The sequence below is a fragment of the Cydia fagiglandana genome, chromosome Z, assembly GCF_963556715.1.
Source record: "Cydia fagiglandana chromosome Z, ilCydFagi1.1, whole genome shotgun sequence".
In the NCBI taxonomy this organism is placed as follows: domain Eukaryota; kingdom Metazoa; phylum Arthropoda; class Insecta; order Lepidoptera; family Tortricidae; genus Cydia; species Cydia fagiglandana.
The window spans coordinates 17813740-17833045 of NC_085959.1; the positions used below are offsets into that span (position 1 = coordinate 17813740).

Genomic DNA, 19306 nt, shown 5'->3' on the forward strand with positions numbered 1-19306 from the left:
GGTGCCGATTTATGAAATTCGATCGCTCGATTTCGTCACTCGAAAATCGGTGGAAATAGGCGAAATGCCAATTTTTGAAATACGAGAGATCGAAATTTGGAATCTATTGGTATTGACCACTCGATTTCAATTCTATTAGTAGAATTTAAAAGCCTAGTAGTGGAGATATTATTTACCGAAATACACGAAATCGAGTGGTCGAAATTCAAAAATCGGCCCCCAGTTCTTGTATCTGGCGTCCTGTGTGCGGTGTTACTGCTGCCGGCTGCCGCACTGTCTGCCCGACACTTAGAGCTCATTAAATTTAGACGGTACGAGAATGGCATGCGAGTTTCATTAGTTTCATTACATTGCGGGTTTTGATCGGCTAGTTGAATTGGACGTAACCAACAGTCCGCAACTAGAATCGCATGCGAGTTCGCGCGTAATCTAAATCGGCTCGTACTCGGATTGCTGTACGGAACGTACCCGACGTTGGCGTAGAGCGAGCAGTCCTTGTAGACGGCGTCCTGCGGGCGGTGCTGGTAGTGCGCGTACGCAGCGCCCAGCACGCGTTGCCGTGCGGCACCGGCGTGCTACCGCATTGTCGGCCCGACACATACTCGGACTACTGTACGGAACGTACCCGACGTTGGCGTAGAGCGAGCAGTCCTTGTAGATGGCGTCCTGCGGGCGGTGCTGGTAGTGCGCGTACGCAGCGCCCAGCACGCGTTGCCGTGCGGCACCGGCGTGCTACCGCATTGTCGGCCCGACACATACTCGGACTACTGTACGGAACGTACCCGACGTTGGCGTAGAGCGAGCAGTTCTTATAGACGGCGTCCTGCGGGCGGTGCTGGTAGTGCGCGTACGCGGCGCCCGCCGCCGGCGCGTAGCATGCGTCGCCGTGCGGCACCGGCGTGCTGCCGCATTGTCGGCCCGACACATACTCGGACGACTTCTGTGACCTGATAACAAATGTTAAAGTAAGAATCTAAGCATAAAATTCGAACGCACTTTTGGGTAGTACTTTTGTCTAGTATAATATAAACGCTATTTTTTAACTCACATTTCCATGTATTAGTACATTTCCAACATCCGTAAATGACAGCGATGGCTATAGGACATTTTGAAACGATCTCGGACCACTCTTAGCCTTTCGGAAGAACCACTGTTCTAAGGTGAATCGCTTACCAATTGGATGTGGCACTGGCTCTGCTCTGAGGCCTCGAGTTGAGGTTAGCCTCGGAGTAGTACGGCCAGGAGTAATTGGAGTTGGCGCGCTGGCAGGCGTGCGCGGGCGCGGGGATGGAGGAGGCGGGCGCGGCGCCGGGCGACGGCTGCAGGTCGTTCTGCATCTGCTGCAAGATGTCTTCAGACGCTCCCAGTTGCTGCTTGATGGCGATGCCGCGGACCGCCGGCCGACGGTGGAACCCTGCCGCCAGCAAAAGGGATCTTGACACAACGTAGGATACTTATACTTGCTTATACTAACTGTTCTACGAGTATACCTATATTATACCTTCAAAATACTATTAATTATATGGTAGTTGCTGTCACTGTAACCTAACAAACGTATGATATGCGTACCGTAGTCGTCGTGTTCATCGTCGCTGCTCGCCGGCTGCGACTCGTGGCTGTAGCGCTGCCGCAGCCGCTCGGTCCGCGGCCCGGCTGCGCGCGCGAACGCTGCCAGACCGTCGTCGCCGTCGCCCGCACCTAACGATCATTAGGTACAAGTTACCTCAAATCACTAAGACGTCTCATAAAGATATACCCGCGACAGTTATGTCTCGTACGCGAATATCGAAATATAGTTATCTGTTTATTTATCTCTCGAATATGCAAGAGTGATAAAAAAAGGCTAGATATCGAAATTTTAATTTTCTTATTTCGCGGTAGATTTGCCGGAGTGATATTTTGTAGATACCAAAAGGCACCCTCAGTTTGTCATGGATTGTGGTGGTGCCCCCTACGCGGTGTTCGCGCTCCATATTATATGAGGTGAATAATTTAGTTAGCTCAGCTTGTATTGCTTTGAAAAGCTTATGGGAGGAAATAAAAATCAGTTACATGTAGGTTTTTGCATAAAGAGTGACAAAATAGTGGTACCCGGGGTCCCGGCGACGACGTCGGGCGCCGGCGCGTCGCTGTGCTCCTGCAGGTCGATGTTGGTGGAGGCGGAGGTGCGCTCGCCGGGCGGCACGTAATAGAAGCCCTCGTGGTGCGCCGCGCTGCCCACGCACGCCGTCAGCGGCGCTAGCGTCGACAGGAACTGTCTCCGAGGCTCCGGTCTTGGCTGTGCAAACAGAAAATTGTGGGAAAGGAAGAACACTGCTATAGTATAAGATAAGTATAAGATGTGTAAATAAAGGGCTGGTCATGTCTGCCGCATGCCGCCAAGATAACCACGGAGTGGGTGCCCCATGAGTCGAACCGGAGATCCGGCAGACCTCGTCGGCGATGGCGGGATAACTTAGACTCCTTTTTGGGAGACTGGCCAGATGCAGCTCAAAATCGGGAGGAATGGAAGAAGACGGCGGAGGCCTTTGCCCAACAGTGGGACACAATAGGCTCGCAATAATAATAAATATATCGTAGCTATATATCGTAGTTACACAGCTGAAAAAGATGGCGCTGTACCGCGCCATAGGATTTGATAACTGAATAATCAAATGTAGTGTGACAGCTACCGCACATAAATACAAAGTGAAATTGGAAGCATAAATTTGTCTTCTGGAGTTTGTATATCCTGACGAAGAATCATTTCAGAAATTGGAAATAGTTTGCTAATATAAAGTACAGCGTATTAAGTATAGGCTAATGGATTATAAAAAAAATTGGTAGTTTGACCGCATTGAATAGTAATTAACCGCGACCGATGTTAATTTCAGGCTTGCTATAATTAAAACATTACAATTTTGATTATATCATTCAGCATTAATGAATTGACTGTTTTAAATAAAACGTTGATTGATCGCTCAGTAGCAGGTACGCCGTAGTGCAAGAGGCAGACTTATCTATCACCAAATGTACAGGGGAAAAAAACCGGGCAAGTGCGAGTCGGACTCGCGCACGAAGGGTTCCGTACCATGATGCAAAAAAAAGGTCATCCAAGTACTGACCCCGCCCGACGTTGCTTAACTTCGGTCAAAAATCACGTTTGTTGTATGGGAGCCCCACTTTCATCTGTGAAAATTTAACTGTCTAGCTATCACGGTTCGTGAGATACAGCCTGGTGACAGACGGACGGCCGGACGGACGGACGGACAGCAGAGTCTTAGTAATAGGGTCCCGTTTTACCCTTTGGGTACGGAACCCTAAAAAGGGAGGAGAGTGACTGAGAGGTGGTTACCCTTTGTGGTTCCTGATGAACATCGCCCAAGTCGGGGGGTAGTTGTCGGGCGGAAGCGGGCGTCACCGACAGTGTGGAGCTCGAGGAGCTGGACGAGGCGCTGCCGAACGCCTTCTCGTTGTTCCGGTCGACGCTGTTGTACGACTTGTCGCTGGATTTGTCGCTGCCGCTGCAGTACTTGTCGGCCGCGGCGCCGGCCGGCGGCGCCCGCTGCTCCTCGCCCTCGTCCTCCACGTCGCATGTGAGGAGTCTTATTCGCTCGGCCAGTGAGGTTGTCTCTTGCTGCAATAACGTGAAATAGTTCGACAATTTGCTATATATGAAGTGGGGTTAATTCAATTTGTAAACAACGGATGATATACTGAAACTACGTATATAAAGAAGTCTCATAATATAAAAAATATAAAGACGCGAAGCTAGAGATGCCGTTATATGTGTTCTTATATTGTTCAATGGCTTTTACTTGTCGCGTTAGGGTTTCTAAAATCATCTCCAATAGCCAAGATATTTCGGAGATTGCACAGAAATAGAATACTTAACTCATGCCCCGATGGGTGACTGAAAAATATTTCTCTACAAACAGATCTGTCTTTAATGTAATTTAACGTAATGGCTTTGTTATGTTTATCGAACCTTGGTAAACCTTTCGAGTTCTTATCCTTTTCCAGTGAAATTATTGGATTCGTTACAGACAATGTTTCTTGATTTTGTTTCTGCTTCGTAGAAGTGTCCTTGTCAGTTGGATAAATACCTTGGGCTGTTGTTTCTTCCGCGCTTCGCTTCGCAGTAGGGAGCACCGCAGGGCATTCCTCTCGGCTACCCGACGCACGGCCGCTTCCTCTGGCTTAGGCCTGACGCCGGCGTCCCAAGCTCTGAGATCATACAATCATTCTCATTTGTAACATGAAATTAACACTAAATACGAGAAGTTACGCGTGAATGAATGAGATTGCGATACCGAAGTATAGATTTCTTAGACGCAGTTCCACTACGAGGTGCTACGTCGTAGCGCGTAGCAATTAAATTTAACCTTGTAGATAATCTACAAGGTTATCCAGTTTTACATAAGAGATACTTTAATGATGTATGGGTGCAAAAGAAAAAAGAATTAGCAAATAAACAGACAATACCTACCTACTAAAAAACTTACTTGGTAACGTGTTGGTAACATACGATTTACATCAACTCGATTATTACCATTTACATGTATGAAGCAATGCAAAACTAATACGGCTTTTTACTTTCAGGACTTAATTACCAATTCCGCTATGATATTACAAATGAATAATAACTTATTATGAAAAAATACACGTAGATCAACCGATGCACGTTCAATTTGATACGGAAACACTAACTCAATTTTAATATCGAACAGCTTGTGTAGCATCCACCTAAATGAATAAAATATCGACTGAATATTACACGTTTCATTGATTTCATGCAATTAAATTAAGGTGCGTTCTGCACATACAAGTCTGCTTCATAACTACATGTTAAGTAAGTGATTGGCTAGAATTCTCAGAGCGGATATAAAGCTAGGGAGCCAATAGAATCAGTTCCATAGACTAGGATGCGAAACCAGTGACATGCTTACTCGTAGTTGCAGTTCCTAGGTTCCTACAAGTACAGTTAACTGCAATAATAGGTATATTACACAACGAAGGTCGTAAAAATATCTGACACGGTCATATTTGTAGAGCGATAAGAGCGAGCCACATCGAATTTAAGCTGTTGTGAGACATACTAACATTGAATAATTTTACGGTTTAGACTCACTTGTTTTTACGCGTGTATCGCGGTACTCACGCGATACACGGCCGTCCTGAACGCTGCTCGCACTGTTAGTGCTTGAGAAAGGAGATCTAGGCTCTCCGAAACATGTCCCGCGAGTGACTAAAAACAAGTGAGTCTAAACCGTAAAATTATTCAAAGCGAGCCACATATTTTTGCGGCCTTCGAAGAGTAACATATTATTGCCGGTGACTGTCCAACCCGCTTATCCTATACGTGAATAGCCCACAGCTAGATTGCATTTGCTTGCTATATTAAGCCACAATAGGATGCTGTGTCCGGCCGGTGGTTTTGAGGTGTTATCTCTTAATCCTACATGAATGAACTGTGTTCAATACTATTCAATAGCCTTACCTCGTAGTCAGACGATCTAACTCTGTTCGTCTACTCAGTCTGGTTCATCTGACAGTAAATGTAGGTAATGGGAATGGGGTATTAGCATTACCTATACTTCGTGTCTTTTTTCAGCGTATTAAAATTAAGTCGACGGAATATACATTTCTGAGCATTGAGCGCTGGTAGCCTAGCAGTAAGAGCGTGCCAGTTTCAATCTGGAGGTCGCGGGTTCAAACCCCCGCTCGTACCAATGAGATTTTCCGAAGTTATGTACGAAATATAATTTGATATTTACCAGTCGCTTTTTGGTGAAGGAAAACATCGCGAGGAAACCAGACTAATCCCAATAAACTGAAATAAATGTCATATACTAAGAAAAAGTGACCAAGGCCTCCAGTGAGTCCAGTGCCCCAGGCTGGAATCGAACCAGCGTCCTCTGCTATCGCGGCAGGTGCCTGAACCACTCGGCCACCGGGCCACAGCGGCATTCGTCAAATTTTCCCAATAAAGCCTAGTTTACCCTCTGGGTTGGAAAGTCAGATGGCAGTCACTTTCGTAAAAACTAGTTCCTACACCAATTCTTTGGATTACTTGTCAAGCGGACCCCACGCTTCCATGAGCCGTGGCAAAATGCGGGTATAACGCGAGGAAGATGATGATGATTATTATATTTCTGAGCATTGTATTTATCCTTTGTCACAGCTAAACCATTATACTGCAACCAGCAATCTTCAGAAAATTTGTGTTTGTACGGTACAACGGTAGGCAATTTCATGGAATGCTCCAATATCAAATCAAACGGACCGAGTTAGTGAGAATGTGACGCTGGACTGCCATGCAAAAAGCTCTCTTTGTGCTCCTGTTATCGGCAAGTTTGCCTATTTAAAACTACTAGTTAGTATTTGTAAAATTTGTAAGTCTTATTATGAAGAGTTGATACAAATGAAAGGGTCAAAATGGGGCGTGGACTCAACTCAATATTTAAGAAGCTGTCAGCAGCTGTGGCTCAGCATCCGGAATCAGCATCAAAGCATCAATCAGCTTCCATGTAGCCAAACAGATAAAAACTTCGAGAAAGAAACTCGACCATTGTAGATTTTATTTCGATTGGCTCATAATAACCAGACATAGAAGTTTTTGTGGCAAAATAAAGTGATTGACAAAATGAAATATATCGACATGTCTGTTATACTTAGATATTTATTACATTATATAAGAAGATATATTGGTAGCTTTCTATTCTTTTGGCACTGTACACTACAGTTTACGTTTTATTTTTTATGTACCTATATACTAAATATATTATGTAAGTAATAAAGAAATTAGGTACCGCTTTGTGATTGATTTGTATTAGTTATTGAAATTTCTCAGTCAGCAAGTAAACGTTACATATTTTAAATATTAATGTGCCTATGACTTATCGATAACAGATTTATCGATGTTTCATTGCATTTCGTACCACTGGACAGTGTTTGGAAAATTTGGAAAAATCCCGATCCGATCCGATCCTCAATCTTACTGCATGCAAAATGTTACATGACCAAACGGAAAGTTAGACATAACTCAGCCTTACCTTATTGTCTCATATTAAAGCTTTCGCAAATAGATCGATGCGAGGTGCGAGTAAAAGAAAGTTCTCACCTTAGAGTTTCCGAGGTAACCAACTGTGGCTCGATGGCGGGCGGCGGTGGCCTACTGCTATTGAAAAGTTGCTGCACGGCTGAGTTGGGCTTCGGTGTTTGAGTTGAAACTATCAGCGGAGTTTCAAGTCTATGAAGAGAAGCGTATTTATAGCACATGTTCCCTATAGAAGTAAAGGCGGAGAATGTAAGATGTGGCAAAGTGCATATAATAAATAATGTGAATATATCATACTACCTGTGTCACGATATCTGTGCACCTCGCCTCGTGACGTCATTCAAGCGCTAGCTCGGTGTCGCGTTCCAACGAGGTGCATAGATAGGTACTTTGACCGGATAGTAATTATTGATAAAAGCTGTCTTAAATATAATACGGAAATACGGAACCCTAAAAATAATGGAACCACTCGATTCCTTAAATTTTATTTAACCCTTTTCCAGGCCACAGCAATCTACAAGGTATTCCCATAAAATTCAAATACATTCCAATTAATCCAGCTATGATGATTCGTTTGAACTTTGAAGACAAGTTACATTTCCCGAAAGTTAAATCTAATATGAACTTCAAATCAGATTGCTTGGGTTCAAATTATATTGGCCCGTATGTGGTCGATAGATCGTACTATGCCTGGACATAAACGCAATATTTCACGGACAAATTCGCAATTTCCTTATTTTCCATACTTAAGACTTCAAGACGGCTTCTAAGAAATATTGAAGACATTATTGCTTGCTGTTGGGAGCGTTTCGCGAGTAGAGAACGATTGTCAGACTTTGACTTTCATTGCAGACTTTTGTTTTGATTTAATGCAATGGATCCCATTTAACCCTCAAAACAAACCTGATCGACTGATACGTACCAATAATAAAAAAATGTCATCTAGCCTATTACAATAACTAAAATAAATAGAGCTAAGTAAATCATATACAATTAATCCTCACCTCTGTGTATTATTTGAATGGTCTTTTTGTGTGTTGGTTTCACTATCAGACAAGGACGTTCGAGCAGTAATCTCACTCCTTTGTGAAGGGTCGTCTTCACTTGGCTCCTTGGGTCTCTCAACGAAACGCACTGAGCGCGGCGTGAAGGACCCGTCCTCGTCGCTCGCCGTTGTAGTTGAACGCTGATCGTCGTTCTGTTCAAATGCACGACACATTGAAACTTATTGAAAATGAATAGCTGTATACTAGAACTGTCTAAACATTAAAAAAATCCTATTCCCCAAATAACATTTTGTTTACGTAATTTATGTGGCACATAGTCATCGAGTCTGGCTATTCGTGCCTGTACCTATCGATAAAATATAGGTAGCAAGTAAAATTGTGACAACTATGTAGGATGTCAGATGCAGAGAAAGGTGACCCCCCTGCATACAATCTATGCATGGGGGGGTCACCTCTCTCTGTAGTTGAGACAGTCAGCAAAACTATGTACATCTGTATAATTTCTAAGAAAAGAGATATATGGATTTTCTAGTTAGCTTGCAACTGCAATATAACTCATATTGTATGAGTAACGTATTAGTGCAATATACAGGGCAATTCGAACGTACACTGACATTAAAGCGATATTGGAATCATATCAGTTAGGTGTCATCCGTGTGGGCGTCTTGCTCGGACTAATACTTGTGCACCATAATTCAATTCACGCAATAAATTCTAATTTCTAGATTGTTCATCAATATACCAACGGTTGTTATGCTTGGCCTGCGTTCTGTAGGTTGGCCGTAAAAAGCGTAGACCACAGCTAGCCTAGATGGTTGGTCTTCAGTTTCTATTGTATTTGCGAAATGTCATCTCAGTTGATACAGTTCATAACTACAACATAAGACTTTTCCTGGGATGTTAGCTGTCATGTCACCCATAATGAAAACTGGAGACACCTATAAAGGGTTTAAATTATAATAATACCGATGAAATTAAAATCATGTCAAAATCAGATTTAGTTTCAACTCTCCTAAAGCCTAGTAGGTAAGATAAGGGGAACGTTTAGGTTCTTTGATGTTTTAAATAAAGTGGGCGGAAATCACCTGTTCAATAATATCCTTGTCGTTGTCGAGCGACTTCCAGAGACGCCCGCCTTTTAGAATGCCCCCCCGTCGCTGCCTCGAAGGAGAGTTCTCGGACGATTGGCGACCTTCTGCGTCCCCCGTGTCACTTTCTTCGCCTGATCGGAAATAGATACACTTTGTAAACAAACTTTCCGATTTATATTGCACGGGCTGCTGTGTCAACCCTACTCATCTTTTTTTTTAGGGTTCCGTATATAGCTCGGAAGAACCCTGCTTTATCCAAGTCTGGCTTAGCTTACTTACTGATCGTTATTACAGATCTGTTACATGGAAATAATATGTCAAAAAGCGTAGGTACAGCTACGTTGTAGTTACTTAGTCAGATGACGCCTAGTAAAGGATGACTCACGTTAGACCGGGCCGTGTCCGGTCCGATGCTTCCGAGCTTACTTTTCTATGACATAGCAGGCGATCACGTGATGCTTTCCGTAGAAACCGATGCGCCACAATAGCATTGCGACTGATCTCATACCAGAAAACCGGAAGAATTGGAAGATAGACCTACGGTTTTACACGAAGCACGGAACCCAGTATATTGTATGATTTATTTAAAATATATAAAAAAAAAATATACTAAAGATAATTTATTTACAATATCACCATTAGCTTTATCAATAAATTTCTTCGCATGTTATGAATTTTATCATGCAATACTAATACATACGGAACCGTGATCGCCCAACAACTTTATAAAGACTTTATACCTATACATATAAGCGTGCACCACCCACACGTTGGATTACGCCCACGATTTTGTACTTGGCGATATTTGAAGGCTACGTAGGTACAGTCACCTGCCCTGCAATAATATGTTACTTTTCGAAGGCCACAAAAATATGTGATACGCTCTAATGGCTCTACGAATAAGACCGTGTCAGATATTTTTGCGGCCTTCGTTGTGTAACATATTGCCGCAGGTGACTGTACAATTACAAGTCAAGTGTAAAAATATCGGTGCACAAATCATCTCAAAAATATGTTCCATAGCTCTCATGCCAGCAAATTATTTAAGAACTATGGGACATATTTTTGAGTAAGTTGTCTACACCCTAGACCTCAAATAAGTAATTCCTTTTAGGCTGCTATACATACATACACCTCTTCTATCATAGTATTTTTGACACGTGCAAAAAAGCTACGGAACAAAATGACTACGAGTAATAAGGGTCCGAAGCAAATCAAACAGTAAGGCACCTATTTGACAAATCAGTAACTTTTTTCCAACTCTCAAAACGATTTGTCACTATGGAAATTACATGAAACATTACACAATGACGTCACGGTCAAGTTACGTTCTGTTTATAAGGGTAGTTAAATACGAGGGACGTCTGAAAACTTATAAGCCTAAGGTATTTCGAGGTTGTATATGTGTTTATGATACTGGCCGCTAGAAAGGCCATTTAAAAATAAATTATTAAGAAAACAATATGTCAGATTTTTATTATTCTGTTTCGAGATATTCAACTAGAAACTACATAATGTGTGAATTACCAGCGAATATTACGAAAATTGAGCATCGTGCTGTAATTAAGTTCCTTACAAAAAGTGAAAAATCACCGCAGTGTATTTTTGAGGAAATGGCTATTATTTACGGTGCTTCTGGGCCTTCTTATGCCACAGTCAAAAAGTGGAGTCGCTTATTTAAACTCGGGCGGGAATCCATCGAAGACGACCCCCGCTCAGGGCGGCCAATATCGGTAGTGACCGAAGAAAACGTAGCCAAAGTCAAAAAGTTGGTATTGGAAGATAGAAGAATTAAGGTTTGGCAAATAGCTGAGGTCCTAGGTATAAGTAAAGAACGAGTCGGAGAAATTTTACACGAACATTTGCACATGAGTAAAGTTAGTGCTCGTTGGGTGCCGAAAATGCTTACTGCCTTCGATAAAGAACGTAGTGTTGAAACTTCCCAGGCGTTTTTAGACTTGTGCGAAGATAATATAGACGAAGTTTGTTCCCGAATAGTAACTGTCGATGAAACATGGATCAGACAGTATGACCCGGAGTGTAAGTCCGAATCAATGCAGTGGATTGAGAAGGGGGAACGGCCGCCGAAGAAATTTAAAGTGCAAAAGTCGGCCTCTAAGTTAATGGCTACGGTGTTTTGAGACTGTGATGGTATTCTTTTAATCGATTATTTAGAAAAGGGTTCCACAATAAATGCACTTTATTATGCAGATCTTGTAAGACAGGTACGACAAGCAATAGTTGAAAAAAGGAGAGGTAAACTAAGGAAAGGAATTTTGTTTTTGCAAGACAACGCACCCGTCCACACCGCTCATGTTGCGAGGCGTGCTTTGAAGGAAGTTGGCTTTGACGAAATCGACCACCCACCGTACAGCCCCGACCTAGCCCCTAGCGACTATTTTCTATTCAATAATTTGAAGAAAGAGTTGAGGGGAAAGCGATTTACTAGTGACGAAGAGATGAAGGCGGCCGTAGAGGAGCATTTTGAAGGGCAAAATAAAGAATATTTTTTTAATGGGCTAAAAGCACTATATAAAAAATGTAAAAAGTGCATTGATTTGGGAGGAGATTATATCGAAAAATAAACAGTGATTTACCTTTGAAAATTGTGTTTTTGTATCTTAGGCTTAGAAGTTTTCAGACGTCCCTCGTAGGTATAGGAGTTATGAAATATAAATTGAGTGCAAAAATAACTTTAGTCTACGTTTCTCAGAAGGTAAGGCACGTTTTGGCCGCGTTTTCCTTAAAACAAGCTTTATTGATTCGCACAGTTTTGTCATTACGGCAGCCGCCGTCACGGGTCGCGTAGATTAACGTCAGCAAAAGCGATGTCTCTGCCTACGCATTCTACGCCAGCCAATGCTAATCATGTGTACCTATATGAAATACTGGCGCTGGACAAATACGTAATACATACCAGTATCCGCCAGAGGTGATTCGATATCAATAAAATTTGTATGGTTAACTAATGTTGCCGTTTAAAGAACATTTAGTAAATAGTTAAATATTATATGTAATTAGGGATTGCAATTGCTGGATCCAGCTTCCAGCAATCCAGCTGGATCCAGCGTTTTTTTCGGTCTGCTGGATCCAGCAGGCAGCACTGGATCCAGCGCTGCGGATCCGCAATAAGAAAATCATCAAAAAACTACACACGCAACTTTGCAAAAACTTATAAAAACCGTTGGTTTAAGCGTTCCAGCGCTTAGCCCATCCCAAATCTACTAGTGTAGGTAAATTTGCTTATAGCTATACTCGCCCGAATATAGAATGTTTTCTTAAAGTTTACTGTTGCGCGCCATCTGCACGTTTGTATTATTGACAGTACCGTCGTATTATTATGCAATATGCCGTTAGCCAACATTTTTTAATGTATTTATTACCTAATCTTAGTTTTTTTTTGTTTTGTGTAATATATATTTATATATTTTGTCGGGTCCTTATCGGCGTGAGAATGCGATGCAATCTGCTTGACCGTTTTATTTTGCAGTAAGTTACTCCACGACTTTCTAGCTCCTATCGTTAGTGTTGCTAGATTATTTAACCGCGTGTGAACTTTCGTTTAAAATTTAAGTTTTGTGTAGGTATACAAAAATCATTTAATATGAAAGTTAAAATGGACGAGGATGTGATAAAAAAACTATGCGATTTCTTTAAAAAAAATATGAGGGCCGGAGTGATATGTAACATGTTAAACATGTAACCGTTCAACCACAGGCTTAAAAGGTTATTTACAGAAGATTCACTGTATCAATTTTACGTCCGGCAGCACCAGCAACAGTTACAAATAAACTACGAGTACTCACTTTCAGAGATCTCCAAAGAAATAAACTTTCGCAAGAAATGATCTCAAGAAAAAGTTTTAAGTTTAAATTACGCCCTATTATCCTCCCTTTGTTTCATTTTAATAAAAAAAAAACATGTAGAATTGCACCATGTGTCTTTTTTTGCAAAATCGGTAAACTTCTGGATCCGCGCTGGATCCAGCTGGATCGATACCGATCCAGCAAAAATCCAGCTGGATTGAAAATGCTGCTGGATTGCAATCCCTATATGTAATGTATTTTACAGCACATATGGTGCTAATTTACCGTCCTAGTGCTACCGTGCTATACGTGCGTATAGCACGGAAAACTTAAAGGGCCATATGTAGGTACTGTAAAACGTTCTACAACCGCCACACGGGATTGTTATGCCATTTAGGGTTGGAAATTGTGTAACGTAAGTATTGAACAACCAATTTAGCTAGGACCCTAAATGGCGGAACAATCGCGGAGCGTGATGGTGCAAAACACGTGCAAGAAGGTAATTCGCAACTCGTGTCGGTTATGTTTCCCCGTTTTGAAGTTGTTTATAAACCGTGGTTTTATTACGATTCAGTAATGTAACTGTCCTATTTTGTTATCAGTTACATCATGACTCATGAGCATTGTTTTCCCGTTTCGAAGCTGGATACCAACCGTGGTTACGTGGTAATGGAAGTCTCACTATGAAGCCTGTTACCGATTGGGATTTTTTTTAGAGATGCAACGGATAGTTGTTTGGCCGGATACCGGATATTCGGCCTAAGAATCGGGCGGATATCCGGTATCCGGCCGCCGAATATTCGGCCAGCGGAACTATATCTACATTTCGGTTTTTCAGGTGCGCATTCTGCAGGTTTGACCTGTTTTCTAGTAAACGTTCGCGTTCTAGGTACGAAACATTTCTAGGTACGAAATTAGTGCGCGTGCAAGTTAGTGGAATGATTAAATTGTTTTAAAATAATAGACAAGTACGATTATGACCGTGTCCGTTTCTTAAATCCAATTGGTTTACTCCGAAATCAAGCAATGTTACTATCCGGTATCCGGCCGGATAGTAAAATAATGGCCGGATAGGCCGGATATCGGATAGTAACCGGATATCCGGTGCATCTCTAATTTTTTTTCCGTTTCGAAGTTTTTACGGTACAGTCACTTGCAATAACATGTTACTCTTCGAAGGCCGCAAAAATATGTGACACGCTCTTATGGCTCTACAAATAAGATCGTGTCAGATAATTTTGCGGCCTTCGTTGTGTAACATATTATTGGAGGTGGCTATACCAAAGGTAAATTTTTCGATCCGTTTTCGTTCTCGATATTTTTTTAACTTAGGTTTGGTACGTATATATAATTTAGAATGTTACTTACAGTCCGGTGACCGCATGACCCACCTGATAAAAAAATAGAAAATACCTACTCTGTGGGGTTAGCCGACTTTTAGTAGCTTCAAATGCTCTTGTTCTGCCGCGGCTTACTTGGCATGTGCAAATTGAAAAAAAGTTGTACACAAAGTCATATTCATTGTGATATAAAACAAAACACTAAATGTTTCTGAAAGAATGTAAAGATCTCTAAGGGCCCCCCCAAATCTGGCGTCTTTCGAGCGTCGGCGTCTACAATTCTATGGCCGACGTCGACGCAACGTCGACGCAGCGTCGACGCAACTGCGCAGCGACGTCATTTTCCATAGCGCTGGACCGACGCCGACAGACGCCGACGCTCGAAAGACGCCAGATATGGGGGGGCCCTAAGACTGGCCTCAGCAAGGGAGAACTACAGAAATATTGTTTTCCACAGCATTGGTATTTACATGCCAATTTTTCACTGGATAAATTTCCCTCAGGTATTGGTTTCTTTTCATTGACTATGGTTCTAGCAATTCTATAAAGTTAAATCTACGTAGGTATATATTATCTACAAGTTTAGGTACTTTCAGGGTCAGTTGCACCGTCTGTCACCGTAAGCGTTCGCTAAATGTTATTTCATAGATCTATTCTGCATGACGTTGATCAGTCTGTTAGGGGTCATCCATTAATTACGTCACACGAATTTCTAGGTTTTTTGACCCCTCCCCCCTCCTTGTCACACTTGGTCACATTTGGAAAACCCCTCCCCCCTAGTGTGACGTCACATTTTTTCTACGAAATCGCCAAATCGAATTAAGTAAGTACCTAAGTATTATTAATATTTTATCAAAATATTTTTGACGATATAAATATTAGTAATTTTATAACCCAAAACTGCTTAGAAAAGAAAATTAAACGAATGAAAACGATTATCGTTTTAAAAACTTGTTATTTAAATGTACAGCGAATAAAGTAATTTATATAAATTTTCGGTTACTGATGAAGTTAAAGTGACGTCACAAAGTTTGTGTCTCCCCCCCTCCCCCATGTCACAATATGTCACATTTTCTTGACCCCCTTCCTCCCCCTAAACGTGTGACGTAATTAATGGATGACCCCTTAACTGTTGTTGGTGCAACTGGTCCTAAGTGTTGGATGAATGAATGAATGATTGTTTATTTGCGGAATATGGGTTACAGTTAGGGATTGCAATCCAGCAGTGTTTTGAATCCAGCTGGATTTTTGCTGGATCGGTATCAATCCAGCTGGATCCAGCGCGGATCCAGCAGATTACCGATTTTACAAAAAAAAAACACATGGTGCAATTTTACATGTTTTTTTTTTAATTAAATTGAAATAAACCAAACAAAGGGAGGATAATAGGGCGTAATTTAAACTTAAAACTCTTTTCTTAAGGTAATTTCTTGCGAAAGTTTATTTCTTTTGAGATATCTGAAAGTGAGAGCTCGTAATTTATTTGTAACTGTTGCTGGTGCTGCCGGACAGCAGCACTCCAGCCCTCATATATTTTTTTAAAGTAGGTAATTCCATAGTTTTTTAATCACCATCCTCGTCCATTTTAACGTTTATATTAAATGTTTTTTTGTATACGTACACAAAACTTATACCTTAAACGAAAGTTCACATGCGGTTGAATAATCTAGAAACACTAACGATAGCTAGAATAGATAGGAGAAAGAAAGTAACTGACTGCAAAAAAACCTGGGAGCGATAGCTTGCACTCCGTGGTCCATAACGGTCAAGCAGATGGCATCGCATTCTCACGCCGATAAGGACCCGACCAAAATATTATATTAGACAAAACAAAAAAATAAAATAAATAGGTAATAAACACATTAAAAATTTTTTGGCTAGCGGCGTATTGCATAACAATACGAAGGTAATGTCAATAACACAAAGTGTAGATGGCGCGTAACTGTAAACTATAAGAAAACATCTATATACCCGGGACGAGTATATTTATCTATAAGCAAATTTACCTACACTAGTAGATTTGGGATGGGCTAAGCGTTGGAACGCTTAAACCAACGGTTTTTATATGTTTTTGTAAAGTTAAGTGTGTAGTTTTTTGATGTTTTTTTATCGCGGATCCGCGGCGCTGGATCCAGCGCTGCCTGCTGGATCCAGCGGACCGAAAAAAGCGCTGGATCCAGCTGGATTGCTGGATGCTGGATCCAGCAATTGCAATCCCTAGTTACAGTAAGTTGTTACAATATTAGTTATATGTATAGTCCACCATACTCTACTTAAATTAAGCATGCAAATATAAAATCTAGATTTCGTGGTTAGAAGTCACACAAAATAAAGATGCCTTATTACTAAAATAAATGTAAATGCTTAGAGTCTGTGCGGAAAGAGAAGAGTCGTGGCAGAAACGGGAACTAACATTTTACATTTTATATGGCAATCAAACCTTTGACACCTGTCTTGTAAAAAGTAAACAAACTTTTGTCATTGTATATTTTTATTAACGAAAACCGCAAGTTTTATGTATAAAATATTTTCAAAACACGATAAAACCGTACATAAAACCACAAGGAAAATTATATTTAACATTGTTCGGTTTTGTCAGCGGGAAGAAAACGGCTAAAAGCCGACTATCGACTTACAAAAAGTCGCAGAACGTGTTTCCGCTATTCGCGGGTATTGATGTTGTTTATAAAATTAAATAATTACCTATTTAATAAGCACCCTAAGTAACTTGTCTCCGGTACATAATCGGTAAGTATATTCATTCAAAATATATTAATTTTCATAAATATGCAAGTCATTCATGATTTTTAAAATAACTGACAAATAGTCTTGATACTTGCCATTTTATGCATATTTATATGTAATTTCTTTTTCAGGATTGTGTAAAAGTACCTACGGTATCTCGAATAAAAGACCGCTAAGTAGGTGATATGCAAGAATTCGTAATCTACGTGCCGGATTCAAGTACATCCAGTTCAGATGAAGATAGTTCTATGAGTGTCCCTGGTTGTTCTGAAGCTGGCTCAAACATAAGTGATTGAATATTTTAATTTAGACTTCGATTACAAAGAATAAAACTTTTTCTAATAAAATATTTCTTTATTTGTAAGTTCGTTTACTAGGTTCTAAATAAAACTTTTTATAATAAAATATTTCTTTATTTGTAGGTTCTGTTAGTTACTAAATTATATTTCATATTTAGCAGTGACTTTTCGGCGAAGTAAAATATCGTGAGATGAGAGAACCGGACATATCCCAATATTTAAGGCCAACCTACTTATGCACTATTTTTATTCATATTCATATTTATTATTAATAATGTACACATACATTACAAGTCAAGTTTACAATGGGTGAAATATATCCCAGATAAAATTACAGTTCTATTGCCCAATTTCTACCCGATCTACCCGGTTTTAATAACTGTTGGACTGCACAGATTAGGCAGTACATAAATGAGACTCTATCTTGTTTGGTACTAAAATTACAGTTGTATTGGATTCTTAACTAGTTTTAGCAGTTTTGTCAAACGCACTGTCACTTTTTAGTATCTGAGACATAAAAACAAGTGTGTTTTAAAAAGAAAACTAGTGCATGCGCTAAATCAGAGGATTGAGTTGACGAGCCGACACCACCACCAGGCTCCGTTTAGTAAGCCGTGGTAAAAAACCGGAACAAAAGGGATTCAAGTATCATGACCTTTAGTGTCGTACTATAATCACGTGACCAGTGTTGTCAGCATAGCAAAAACCATAAAATAGCACTGGCGCGCCCTCAAATCCCACGACTCTTCTCTTTCCGCACAGACTCTACATTAAACTATAACTAGCTCCTATTACTAAACTTAGCATTTAAAAACTCGCTTATAGAGTAAATACATAATTCACATAGCCACATATGTATTTTTTTCTTGAATTGCGTTAAGGGAAGATTTTTTACATCGCTAGGAATTTTAATTAAATATTTTAACACACATAAAATAAGGCGTGCGAGTTGTTTGTTTCAGGCGAGCTTGAGGTACAGTCAATAGGTTTTTTTGCCTAGACATCCGATTGTTGTATGTTATAACATCAACATTTTCATTAAAGTATTGCTTGTTTGTATGGACAAATACGGCAATCTCATAAATATATAGAGAGGGTAGAGACAAAAGCTTGTATTAAAGACCGGTTTACACGAATCAAGAGGCTTTAGTGAAAATATTGCTCTTATACATTTATTCTGTTTGATAAATGGTTTTGTTATATCAGTGGAGTTTCCCCATATGATCAAACCATAACGAAGAATAGACATGATGTACCCATGGTATGACACAAGTGCCGCCTCTCGTGATACAGTTTCACGTAGGTAGTCTTCGTAGTGGGAAAATGAATTTATTTAATTTCTTACAAACCTGTTCTATATGAGTTTTAAAATCGCCTAATTCATCTAAATGGATTCCCAAGAATTTAACACTTTTTTCTTGATCAACAGGGTCCCCCTTAAAATTAATGTCTAGTATTTTAGCCTTCCCTCTACGAGAAAGAAATTGTATGTGTTTAGTTTTACTTGTATTTATTGATATGTTATTACTTTCTAACCACTGTATTGTCGTGTGTAATGTTTTGATTAATTTCTTGCTCGTAGTTATTTTCATCCGTGCATGGTATGACAATAGACGTATCGTCTGCAAATAATACAGCCAGATAAGACGTTACTTTAGGGAGATCATTAATATAAAAACAGAACAATAACGGAGAGAGAAAATGAAATTATTTGAACGGCTCATTGCACAGGAAAATACAATGTTTTCTGTACAATTAGATAATTTATTGTTACAGATATTTTTTCCCAATCTGTGTTAATTTTATGGCTACAAATATAATGACCACCAAAAAATACTTTGGTACCCTAAATAAAAAAATCATGCTTACCAAAAAAAATTACTGAACACCAAAAAAATAAGGCCTAAAATTACAAAAGTACCACCGTTTTAATTACGACTGCACTTCAAATTGTATTCGAATACCAAATATATTGAATG

At 40.4% G+C, this 19306-nt stretch overlaps 1 protein-coding gene across 1 annotated transcript in view; it reads right to left on the reverse strand.

Annotated features, from left to right (window-relative positions):
• Positions 1–19306, reverse strand: part of LOC134679322 (uncharacterized) — a 76425-nt gene that overhangs the window by 5675 nt on the left and 51444 nt on the right. Inside the window, exons 4-12 of the mRNA XM_063538227.1 lie at positions 9132–9268; positions 8044–8237; positions 7103–7231; positions 4086–4206; positions 3335–3616; positions 2092–2278; positions 1570–1698; positions 1174–1414; positions 783–947 (exon numbers count right to left, since the gene is read on the reverse strand). Coding sequence (XP_063394297.1) covers positions 783–947; positions 1174–1414; positions 1570–1698; positions 2092–2278; positions 3335–3616; positions 4086–4206; positions 7103–7231; positions 8044–8237; positions 9132–9268 — 1585 coding nt within the window. The remainder of the gene's footprint in view (positions 1–782; positions 948–1173; positions 1415–1569; positions 1699–2091; positions 2279–3334; positions 3617–4085; positions 4207–7102; positions 7232–8043; positions 8238–9131; positions 9269–19306) is intronic.